The sequence below is a fragment of the Nasonia vitripennis genome, chromosome 4 (assembly GCF_009193385.2).
Source record: "Nasonia vitripennis strain AsymCx chromosome 4, Nvit_psr_1.1, whole genome shotgun sequence".
Taxonomy (NCBI): domain Eukaryota; kingdom Metazoa; phylum Arthropoda; class Insecta; order Hymenoptera; family Pteromalidae; genus Nasonia; species Nasonia vitripennis.
This window is the reverse complement of record NC_045760.1, coordinates 19,095,827-19,108,782: the sequence shown is the minus strand read 5'-3', so window position 1 is coordinate 19,108,782 and position 12,956 is coordinate 19,095,827. Positions and strand designations below refer to the sequence as shown.

The 12,956-nt window shown below is 34.6% G+C and overlaps 1 protein-coding gene and 1 long non-coding RNA gene across 2 annotated transcripts; both read left to right on the top strand.

Moving 5' to 3' along the window:
• The first annotated feature begins 2,724 nt into the window (after nt 1–2,724).
• LOC107981466 lies at nt 2,725–4,211 on the top strand. Its single transcript, XM_016987446.2, has 2 exons — nt 2,725–2,810; nt 2,886–4,211. The coding sequence occupies exon 2, from the start codon at nt 2,888–2,890 to the stop codon at nt 3,452–3,454; it is 567 nt and encodes a 188-aa protein (XP_016842935.1). The 5' UTR covers nt 2,725–2,810; nt 2,886–2,887; the 3' UTR covers nt 3,455–4,211.
• Nucleotides 4,212–5,783: 1,572 nt separating this feature from the next.
• Nucleotides 5,784–8,287, top strand: LOC116417158. Its single transcript, XR_004227457.1, has 4 exons — nt 5,784–6,404; nt 6,483–7,548; nt 7,626–8,033; nt 8,145–8,287. It is a non-coding gene; the product is annotated as an uncharacterized LOC116417158 (long non-coding RNA).
• Nucleotides 8,288–12,956: the final 4,669 nt, after the last annotated feature.

Below are 12,956 nucleotides of genomic sequence, written 5' to 3'. Positions count from 1 at the left end.
GAGTTTGATGCGTTTATCAACCAGGTCCAGGAAACGTGGTTGTCATTGTTGTTGCTGCTGAGCCTGACAATCAGACTGCTCAATACTCTACTTATTGGCTAAACACGTCAGGGATTCTAAAAGAATAATGAACAATACCTCATTGAGCACACCTGAAGCTGGTCGAGTACCTCTATACTTACAAGTGCAGTCTTATAATGCGAATACGTCGATACACACATGCCAGATTCAGTATTTATTGACTTTCGTGCCAAAAATACGTTTGGCAACTTCTGCAGAATGTCTTGAAGGTAATATTATATCCATAATAAAAATTAAACGATAATTCATGAATAATTAACTTTATTATCCTAATTTACATGTAGATTTTGTAAAAATTATAAATTATCCTAAGATTGAAAGAAAATCACATTATTTTTTTTTTGTGGATAATGAATCTGCTTGAGATTCAGTAGCACCATTTTCCATAATTTTTCTTCTAATATTTTCTTTTGATTCTAATATTTCACAAGTAGTGTTTATGATATCGAGAATTTCACTTCCATTTAATTCTTCATTGTGAGATGATATAAGTGACATTTGTTTCAAACCTGAATCGTCATCATTTATTTCCATAGATTCATTCTCAATTTTCTGCACTTCTTCATTATCTGCTAATGAATCGATTTAATTTTGCATCAAACTAGACTTATCATCTGCTGTATCAAGCGTATCATTTTCATTCATACAGAAATCATATTGTTCATTACCTAAGCCCATCCAATTTTCATTTTGATAGAGATAACTTTTATTAGGATTGCTTTGCTTAGATTTGTCACAAAGTATTGAATATTCTGTTCTTCCATTTCGAATTTCCTCTTCTACTTTTCTTGTGTTTTCTTGGACGAATTTATCAATATTCAATTTTGTATTTTTTGTTGAAACAGGATTATATGTGGATAAAGAAGACAATTTACTATATTTATTTGTTATTAAAGATGTCCATATAGGAAACTGAGTACACAATTGAATTAAATGATTCAGAAATTCCTTACAGTAATAGGCATTTGGTACATCAGAAAAACTTTTTCCATTACTACATAGTTTCTTTACTTCTTCACATTTATTTTCAAAAAATGTTTTGATTTTTTCAGATATATTAAATTTTACCAAATCGACTGCGTCATCAGTCCGTAACTTATCAAAGTTTGGTTGAGTTTGTAATTCAAACTTTGGAATCATATATTGCCTGTATGTGATGACGTATTCATTTTCACAGTCACTTAATATAATGACAACTAGTTCTTTCAACACACTTAAAAATTCATTCCATTCTTGTACATAACTTAAATACAAAATGGCATGCATGTAAAAGCTTTTTAAATTTTCTTTTTTGAAACACTCTAATTTGTCCATCCATGCAAGTATATCTGCTATTGGTACTCGCAACATACATTTTGGTAAATGATAATCCGAAGTTGACGAACTTTCAAAAAAGAGAAAACATTGATTAATATACTGTTCATAAGTCATGCATTCGTTAAATGTTACAAACTGGTGATAAAATTTTATACATAGCAGGACAAACGATTTCTTCTGGGATCGATGCACCAGATCTCAGCCATTCTGATAGAAACAGATACAATTTATCAAAACTTTCTGACAACATTTGACAAAATAAAAATAATTTATCTGAATCAGAAGTTCCAACAATTGTGAATAAATTTATTGTTTCACTCGTGTGCTTTGATATATTTATTTTGTTGACGCAATCTTTCATACCAATAGTTGTAAATGGTTAATTTTTTTTATGACTGATCTGTAAAATTGTACTTGTTCAGGACTCCACCACATACAATAAAAGGGTATATAATTGATTTGGCGTATAAATTTTTTGAATTGTATATCTAATCTTAATGTATGCAATGCATTTAACACATCAAACTGGTCAATAATTGCAGCCTCGTTTATACTTTTATCATCTAGCCTCTTTTCGTCATTGATCTTTTGAGATTTTTCTCTTTCAGAGCTTTCTTCTTCAGAACTTTCAATATTCTGTTTTTTTTTTAAATTGCAATTAGTATCATCTAATTCGCTTTGTACATTATCTTCTCTTTCAAGACAATCTTTTGTATTTTTCATATTATTTTCGCGAAAATATTGTAATAAATTAGTTTTTACTTTTTGTCTGTCTTGTTTAACATATTCGTATATGTTCCTCTTTGTTAAATTTAATTTTTCACTGACTTTGTTCCAAATGAAATTTGACTCTGGTAACAAATTTTCATGTTTGTCAAATATTTCTTTAAACTGTTTCAATTCCTCAAACCGAGCTGAATGTTGTACAGCTCGTTTACCAGCAGGCATGATTTTTGTATGACACTAATAAATTTATGGGCGAAAACTGGATTCGAAAACTAATGAGAGATTTTTTGAATACAGTATGGGCAATGCTATAGTTTAAGAGTTCAGAGTGATGACCAATAAAAAAGGGATTTTCTAGAATAGCTTGGTGAATACGACAGTCAATTGTTTTATGAAAACCATGCACATTTGTAGCCATTAAAGCACATATACTGAACTCAACTTTTTGAATCAAATAACTTAAAAAATGTTAGACTAGATTGTTTTTTGTATTTTCGCCTAAATTATAATTTTGAATGTTTATAATTAAGTGTTTTACTTTTTTATGAAATTAATTAAGTTAAGGTTAAATTATTATGTTAAGATAAGTTAATATAGGTATATTAACATACATTTTCTACATAAATAATCAACTATATTTCATGATAAGTGAATTCGATTTTATAAGATACAATTTATAATTATTAGTAAGTATAAATAATTTCATAGTACATCGTATACAATATATAAAATTATTGAGATACATAATGTAATATTTTTAGTAATGCCTCGTTGTACGGCCACATCAGTGGAACAAATATTTGAAATCCTGCAAAAAAAAATTGTTTTTAACAAAAATGGTAGCATCGTAAAGAAATCAGACAAACTATGGAAAGAAGCAAGTTCTTCAATAAAAAATGTAGTTTGTGGAACTACTTTATACTTTTATGTTGCAAAAGACTGGAATGGATTAGCTACGAAATTGAAAGAATATTATCGCCAAAATGAAAATCCAGAATGTGCTGCAAGTGTAAAAAAGGATAGTAAAATTATTGATGATTGTCCAAAATTAGTTTTCACAATTATATTTGACAGAACAGAATGGCTAGGACTTCAGCCAATATTAAAAGAAGAGAAAAAAATTCTGCCTGAAGGATGGACACATCTTATAATGAAGAAGATTTGGATGTCTCAACAAATACCTTGTCCATATAGTTTTAAAAAAGGATATGTGTCTTCTAAGAATAATACTATCAAATTCCATGGTAGTTGTAAAGAGTGTGGAAATTCTATTAGTGGAATTTGTAATATATCAACTGCAGAAAATCAAACATTTCATATAAATACATAAGACTCCAAAACAATTAGACATTTTAAAAAACGATTCATATCAGGACCATTAAGAAATGAAACTCAGAAAATTCTTGTAAATGAAAAGGCATTGAAACATAAAAGAACTGAGGCCAAAACCCTTATTAATTATGGAAATGTGGAAGGGCCTCTTGTCCATACAACTCCTGTACTAAGAAAAGTAAGACAACAGGGTATTTTTAAGACTTATGGCATAGAATCTACGACAAATATTGTGGATGCAATTATTTCAATGAAAATCGATGAAAAATGGTCTCCAATTATTAAGCAAATAGGAGATTTTCCATTTAATGTTGTATTTTGGTCAAATGAACAAATAGATCTCTGGAACACTATTAATTCTGCAAATGATATATCGGTATCCCTCGATGCAGCTGGACGCTTTGTTAAAAAAATCAGGATAGGAAGCGAAGTGTCGTCACATATATTTTTATATGTTATCAGTGCGTCATTTGGTGGTAAAATTTATCCCCTCTTTCAATTTCTGTCAGAGTATCATGCAACAATATTCTTGAAAGATTGCTTGAACTTATGGCTCGAAGGTAGTGTCTCGAAACCACAGCAAATTGTAACGGATAGGTCCAGTGCTTTGCAAAATGCTATTTGTTTAGCATTCAATAATTGTTTATACAAAGAGTACTTAGTAATATGCCACAAAAAACTTTTAAGATTAAGTAATAATTTACCCGCATGTTTTTACAGAATGGATATTGCTCATTTAATAAAATCTGTAACAAGATGGAAGTGTTTTGAAAAATATTCACCAAACGTTAAAGATTTTTATTTGAGAATTATTTCTTATCTAAGTACATTAGAATCCTATCAAGATTTTATGAAAGTAATAAAATTAGTTTTTATTGTTTGTTCAAGTCCGGGAAGTGGAGATGATTCGTGTGAAGTGGCTCGAAGCTGTCAATATTTATTTGATATTATTACAACTCATGAAAGTAAATATTGCAAAGAGACATGTACTTGTGATTTTTGCAATGAAAAACAATTAGATAACGATGAATTATCTGAAGAACATGATTTAAACATTATTGAAAGTGAAATAGAAAGTATACGATTAGATGCAATTAAACATAACCAAGAAATTAATAAAAATGATTTTTACTGTCCGGATTTAATTAAGAATTTTAAAGAGTTATGCGTTGAATATCCTTCATGGACCAACGTAATGGTAAATTCGTTTAATTATTTAGTGATTTAAGACATATAACAAATATACACAGACCTATTTCAGGTCATTTATTTCTTGCGATGTATTGCGTATTTCTTGAAGGTACTATAAAACTCGGAAAGGCCTACCTTGAAAATGATAAGTTAACGTCTCCAAATGAAAATACATCCACCTTGTTAAACGAATCCAAGCTTGCAGGGTCTACTGACCTTAACATATCCGTAACTCAGAGTAGTGTAAAGAAAACGAGAGGAAAATATTTAGAACCAAGCTCGGACATACAAAATCAGTATATTAAACCTAAAATAAATTCGTGCAAAGATATCATTATTAATGGTACTTTGAGCAAACCTATTATACATGAAAAAACTGTGTATGCATATATTAGTACCTGTTTATTCGATAGTATCATGGAGTTATGCATTTCAGCATATGCTAGTTATAGATGTTATGAAACCATCGCAAACGAGAACTGTCAGAACGGATCATGTTTTGGAGCAGCAATGATAGAATATGCATTATCTGGGAACAAAAGAATTTTTAATAAAAAACGTTTTGAATTGTGTATAAAATACTTTGATGTAAAGGACAATGGTATTTTATGTTACAAAAATACTATAGGTAATCTGATATAAAAACTTTTTAGTGACTGTACAAAGGATACTTTTTATATCTTATTAGAACGACAATTGAAAAAAGAATTATTAAACATGGATAAGCTTGAATCGTATGTTCAAGAATACTGTGTAAATAAGAACATATCAAATTTCATTTTTATAGATGTTCAAGACATTTCTGGAAACCAAACTATTAATTTATTAAACATACCTTCAAAATTAATGATTACGAATAAAAATTATATGCTGGTTGGTGCAATCGCTTATACTAAATCAAAGTTTAGCTCATTAATTCATTATACTGATTACTGCAGATCAATAAAAAAAAACTGGTTTTTAAAAGTTGATTTGGCAAAAAAACGCGATACTTAAAGAAAAATAGCATGTATACAGTAAAAATAGCCATTTTAATGTATGTAAACATTTATAATATGTAAAAAACGAGCAATAAATTAGGATAATAAAGTTAATTATTCATGAATTATCGTTTAATTTTTATTATGGATATAATATTACCTTCAAGACATTCTGCAGAAGTTGCCAAACGTATTTTTGGCACGAAAGTCAATAAATACTGAATCTGGCATGTGTGTATCGACGTATTCGCATTATAAGACTGCACTTGTAAGTATAGAGGTACTCGACCAGCTTCAGGTGTGCTCAATGAGGTATTGTTCATTATTCTTTTAGAATCCCTGACGTGTTTAGCCAATAAGTAGAGTATTGAGCAGTCTGATTGTCAGGCTCAGCAGCAACAACAATGACAACCACGTTTCCTGGACCTGGTTGATAAACGCATCAAACTCCTTCATCTGCTTCCCAACTTTCCCAGCACAAAGACCTGAAAACAAATATGCACAAAAACACCACAAAGTATCAAGAACATTTTTTAGATGCAGCATCATTTTAATAATGCGTTATACTTATCTGATATTTAGCAAACGTTGAAGAGAAACGAAGCACAGATAGCTGTTTGCTGCAAAACCAAGGCGTCGACGATCAGCTGATACCATTGATAATCTAGAAGTTGATAGACTATGATAAATTATATGATTTCCATTGATCACGTAACTCGATCGAACTTCAGGCTATCACACAATAATCCGCAAGTGAAGAGGAAACGTTTTATAGAGGTATACCTACCTCTTATTACATTGATCACGTACAATTATAATTTTTTACCCGCACTGAATCGAGTTCTCCTTGCACAGAGAAAGCCGTCTGGCCGTGATGTTTTTTCCCCTCTGTTACGGCTATTGCAGGATGGTAACATAGATCTCACATGTGCCGATTACCAGCTGATACTATTCGTAACCCATATGAGCGCGTTATATGATTTTCACTTACTTGAATTAATTAATTAATTTTATTGAAAATCTATAAACCAACGATTCCTTCGTAATCCGCAAATGAGGAGGAATCGATTCGCAAGGGTATGTTGATTATATACCTACAACATTCGATCTTACACCTGTAATTATTAGTTGCCCGTGATGGTTACTTGTTTGGTAATTTTGCGTTACCTACATTATTAAAAATGCTCATAAAATAAATTAATAAATTAATAAATGACTAATTCACTCCTATTATTTATTTAACACAAAAAAAAATCAGCTGCAGGGATTAGAACCCCGACTGCAAAATTAGCATGCCAGACCTTAGCTACCAAGGCCAACAACTCGATTACATATAAATTATTGAATGTCACATATGATCATCGTCCCCTCGTAGGGGCTTGAATTTTGCTTAAATTTAAGCTTTAGTTGGAACTTACGTTTAATTTTAAATTTAAACTTTAAAGTTACAAGATGGTTCGCAGTAATTATAAGGCCTATAATATATCCCAATAAAAAAGAAACAAGGCGATAAATTTCTTAAACAATACTATCGATAACTCTGAGCTATTAGACGATAATCCGCAAGTGAGGAGGGAACGATTTATGCTGTAACATATCATCGAACATCATTTATTATGAATAATCATTGATTTTTAGTCGCACCAGTTCAGCGCCCGCAGATGTGTAGGTACGCTCCAGAATGCGAGTATACATGGGTAAAGAATCAGGCTATAATTCCCTTTGATAATGTAGCTTAATGGAATTTTGAGTTTTCAGAAGATAATCCGCAAGTGAGGAGGAATTGATTTATGCCATAATATGCACCTCAGATACATCGATTATGCATAATTATACGGTTTTTTGTTCATTGCTACAGCTCCGCGCTACTTGAAATGCCGGAACGCGCGGAACGCGAACCGCCGATACGCCGAGTTTCCCGGTAGGATATTCATTATAATTTTTTGTTATTATTTTGATTAAAAATACATAAATTAAGTATCCTATCGTAATCCGCAGATGAAGAGGAATCGATTCGTGTAACAAAACATTACATTTAGAGAGTTTTTTTATGATACTGTGGGAAAATCAAATTCCAGCGCCGCGCCTGAATCGGCGATTTTCTTTTTGCAATATCTCGAAAACGGAAAATCCGCAAGTGAAAATTTTTGTGGAGGTTATTTCCGCAAGTGAGGAGGAATCGTTTTAGGTAGAGTAAATTCATAAAAAATAATATTTTTTTATTTCGGGCGCCAGCTTCACAAGTCTAACATTTTCTTAAGTATTCTTAAGTATTGGATGCGCGCGCAGCGGAAATGCGCGGCCAGCGCAGAGCATTAAGACGAATAATACTTAATAGAAAAGAAAAAGAAATGTCAACGGTGCTGAAGCAATTAAAGCCTCATATAAGAGACAATTTCCGGCTAGGTAACAATACAATCATTTATTTTGTACATTTTTATTACATATTTTGGGTAAGCGCTGGCTGCGCATTTCGCCTGCGCGCGCATCCACAGCTTAAGAAAGCTTTTGTTGTAGAGAGGGCCTAATCATCTAGCTGTCGATCCAGCGACTCCAGCGACCCGCACATGGAAATATGGATTTTAAAAAAAGCTCTATACGCAAAAATATTCGAAATACTTGTGAGATTCCCGCATATTATTTCCTCACTCGCTCGGCCGGGCATCGATCATAATAAATTTATTTATATATCCTCTGAGATTTGAGCGTTTAAATTTGAATTTCAACCTTTCCATTTGCACTTATAAATACTTTATTCGCTACATTTGACAACCATTTTCTAATCTTCAAACGAGTAAAAAACTTGAGTTTGAAAGTAACAATTTCAGCACACAGCACGGCGATTCCCAATAACCAACTTGCAACTACAATTTCAAAAATGTGATGCAAATTTTCAAATGGAACAGCTTTAAGTTCGACCGCGAGATTTTCAGGAGGAAATCGCATGCGGCTATGCGGTAAAAAGCCTCAGGAGCCAAGATTAAGCGAACGAAGCCTCCTTGACTCATTCTGAGCAAGTTGGACTGTATTCTGGAGAAGAGTGGGAAATCCTCCGCAAACCAAACGGAGAGGCCTCGATCTATTAAATTATACTTTGATACGTGAATAAGCTCGCTGTCGCATTGACGCGTCCCATGTAATATCGCGAAACAGGGCACGCTACACTACTTCGAAACGATTTCGAATCTCTTCTTGCCACATCAAATCTTCGATATTCTTCACTACGCAAATCGCCAAATCGGAGTTTATTAAATCGTCGTATGTAACTATCGCCGGTAATCTATAACTGCGGTGCTTTGCACTGCAGCAAAGCAACCGATGAAGCAGGAATTCGTTACAAATGCCATGATTATAAGCATAATTATAACTATTCTTCTGGTCGCGTTCCGTGCAAGAAATGAAATCCGTCGAAGATGAATTGCCCAGGCATATTCGCATGTGATTTAAAGCAGCCAGAGACATGGACTGCTCGAGAATGCATTTTAAAATCACGGTAAAAGCCAAACTTATTACGAATGAGTATGCGAAAAATGATAAACTGAGCTTTTCCAGTTTCTCAAATAGAGTAGCCGTTCGCTTCTGCAACGTTATACAATTGATAGCGAATCTGAATAAAATGCGCTGGCCTGAAATTTCCAATAATGTCGGAAAAAGCGCATACTCAAAGATAGTGAAACTGTACCAGATTCCAAATCTCTCAACAGACTTTGGGCTTCACCGAACTTGTCTACGTAACCACGAGTGTTTGAAAATGTTACCGTAATGCTTGCATTCATGCGATGGCCGCACCACAACGCTTATAACCACTTTTCGTTAATTAAATTAAATCATAATGGTCTGTGATGCGTGTACCTTTTAAAACCACTCTTTAATTTGTGCCGTGATTTTTCAAAAGTAATAATGTATTATAAATTCAAAAATAACAAGATTTCGTTGTTCCGTACGAAGACTAGTACAGTTATGAATTTTTTTATAACACAACGCTGTATTTCAACTGTGCTAATTTCGAGCGGAGCGACGATTTAATATGTATTAATTAAAATTTGATATTTACCACTCTAGGATAAATAATAAGGAAAGCTTGAACAATGACCAATTGGAGTCCAAAGTATCGCCCGAGGTATTGTTGTAACCTGAACTTGCTTTGATCCAGATTAAATGTATATGCTTCTTCTTGGTCGTTCAAATTTTTGCAGACTGTCTGTTTTAAAAACGCGTGTGCTAGTTGGCAATTATTAACATGAGCGATATTGACAATAACAAAGTATGCTTCGTGTTGCCACCAAATTGAGTTCTTCATTTCGAGCAGTAAGTTTGCTAATTCCGTAATACTCGATATGATTATTATTGCACAACAAATTGGTTTGTGATATTTTGCAATTTCATATTCGATTGACAGGTAAGTTTCCCGAAATCCTCTGCGCGAGTCAAAGGCAACATTACTTCGAAACAGGTGTATCGGATTTTTACTTGAAAATAAACATTTAAAAGTAGTACAGGCGAGATTCGAATTTTCAACGATGAACCTATAGCGAATAATATTTTTATCCCATTTATTACTGGCACAAGTATCGAGAAGCGTTTCCTTCAAATACGTTAATGCAGATGCTTTGTTATAATATCTTCATATCTATAATGATTTGGGTAAATAATTACATTCTTACCAACACGAGCGATTCATTTCTGAAGGGGATGACAAAATCAGATTTTGCTCTAGCTGCAACCTTTTGCAGAAAGCAATTTTCCAACAGGTCACAAGTTTTTTTTTTTTACATGGCATTTGGAACTCGAAAGTTCATCGCCTCATCTACGCAAGCCTTCCACGCTGCCCTATCTTGTGTCAACCCCACCCAAGATGCACCTCTCCGATCGACACCCACCCGTCCTATTTCTACTAGATCCGCTTTTACGTTGTCCTCCCATCTACGTCTAGGTCTACCTAGAGGTCGCGTTACCATCGGCCTGCCCTTCATGACACGCGCTGCCGTACGGTCGTCTCCCATTCTCGCTACGTGCCCTGCCCATCCCAATCTGCGCGATTTTATTATTCTGTTAATATTTGGTGACGCGTACAGATTGTGTAACTCATCATTGTGTAGTCTCCTCCATTCCCCGGTTTCCTCATCTTTCTTCGGCCCGTATATTTTTCGCAAGACTTTATTTTCAAATACCCTAAAACGGTTGTCCGCCTGCTTAGTCAGAGCCCACGTTTCGCACCCGTACAGAACCACCGGCAGTATTATTGTCCTGTATATTCTTATTTTAACGTTTTTAGACAACAGCCTCGACTTAAGTAAATTACTCACGGCGTAGAAGCAAGCATTACCCGAATGGAGTCTCTTATTTATTTCGACATTAATCTCGTTTCTATCATTTATGGTTGTACCCAGATACCTGAATTCGCTAACCTTTTCAAAAGTAAAATTCCCAACTCTGAGATCTTCCTCCCCTCTGCAGATGCCTAGCTTATCCACAATCATGTACTTTGTTTTTGATTCACTCACTTCTAACCCTGTATACTCCACCGCTTTTATGAGGATTTCCGCGTTTCTTGCTACCGTTTCCCTACAATCCCCCAGTATATCCAAATCATCTGCGTAGCCTAGTATCTGCGTTGTTCCATTAAGCGTTGCGCCCATCTGGCTAACCTGCATTTTTCTAACGGCATACTCTAACGTTAAGTTGAACAGCACCGTAGAGAGTCCATCCCCTTGTTTTAATCCATCGCGTATCATGAAGGGTTCTGATACATTACCGCCTACTCGGACCTTTCCCGTGCTTCCGTTCAGACATATTTGAATTAATCTCACGAGTTTTTTCGGTACACCGAGAAGTACTAGAATTTGATACATTTTGCTTCGCTTAATAGAGTCGTACGCTTTTTTAAAATCTATAAATAGTTGGTGTATGGTTTCGCAAAATTCCCACTTTTTCTCTAACAACTGTCTTATGGTAAACATTTGAAATCCGCACTGATAATCTCCTACTATATCTTCCGCGAATGGAGTGAGTCTAGCTTGTACTACGTTTGACAGAACTTTGTAGCACGTTGCTAAAAGTGAAATACCCCTATAGTTATTGCAGTCTGTCTTATACCCCTTTTTAAAAATCGGTATAATGATAGATTCCTTCCAATTTTCGGGTATTATTTCATTTTTCCAGATGGCACATACTAGTTTATAGATTTTGAAAGTGAGCTCGACGCCCCCATATTTGAGTAACTCAGCTGGTATAGAGTCATTTCCCGCGGCTTTGTTGTTTTTTAGTTTTTTAATCGCGGCCTCTACTTCTTGGTAGCTCGGTTCCTCCACGTGGGGTTCAGCAGTGTGAATTTCGTCCCCTAATTCTTCGCTATTTTCGTGCACGTTTAATAATTTATCGAAATAATTTTTCCACAGCGACAGTAATTCGTTGTCATTTGTTACGAGGTCCCCGTTTACGTCCTTCATCAATTGCGCTCTACTCCTAAAACCCTTTCTGATGGCGTTAATCCCTCTGTACATTTCGCGGGGGTTATTTTCCTTACTGTTAGTTTCTATTCTCCTAATAAGATTCTTTTGATACTCCCGCTTTTTATTTCTGTAGATCGCGCTCGTCCGTTTCCTTACGTTAGAATACTCTTCTACGGTCCTATCGCTTCTATTTTGTAAGCTATCTAATTTAGCCTTTTTGCGCCTTTCAAACCAGAGTTCGCACTCTTCGTCAAACCATGGTTTGCTCTTTGGCTTTTTCTTTTTACCCAGTACTTTGTTCGCGGCCTCTTTTACCGTTTTATCGATGTCCCCCCATAAGCTATTCGGTTCGTCATTCCCCTCCGGCGATGTGTTTGCTTCTTCAAGTGCCTGAAACCTGTTATTAATTTCTATTAGTTTATTCTAGTTCTATCTCGTAGCTTCTCAATATCGAAGCTTTCTACCTTGTTTGCTCGCTTACTATTTTGATTCGCTACTAGTCTAGCTCTTAATTTGGCTACTACTAGGAAGTAGTCCGAGTCGCTATCTGCCCCTCTGTAAGCCCTTACGTCAAGAACATTAGTATGACGTCTTTTTTCAATGAGGAAATGATCAATTTGGTTCTGTGTGGCCCCGTCCGGCGATGTCCACGTTGCCTTGTGTATGTTCTTGTGCTTAAAACACGTAGTTTTGATTATAAGATCTTTTGCCGCCGCGAAATTTATGACCCTAATACCGTTATCATTGCTGGCTTCGTGCAGGCTTTCCTTCCCTATAGTAGGCCTAAACATTTCCTCCCTACCTATTTTAGCATTGAAATCGCCTAATACTATTCTTGTGTCGTAAGCCCCATACAAGTACGTGAAGTTACCCGATG

Coding starts and splice junctions, on each gene's coding strand:
- LOC107981466 (XM_016987446.2), top strand. CDS start 2,888: ATGCCTCGTTGTACGGCCACATCAGTGGAACAAATATTTGAAATCCTG.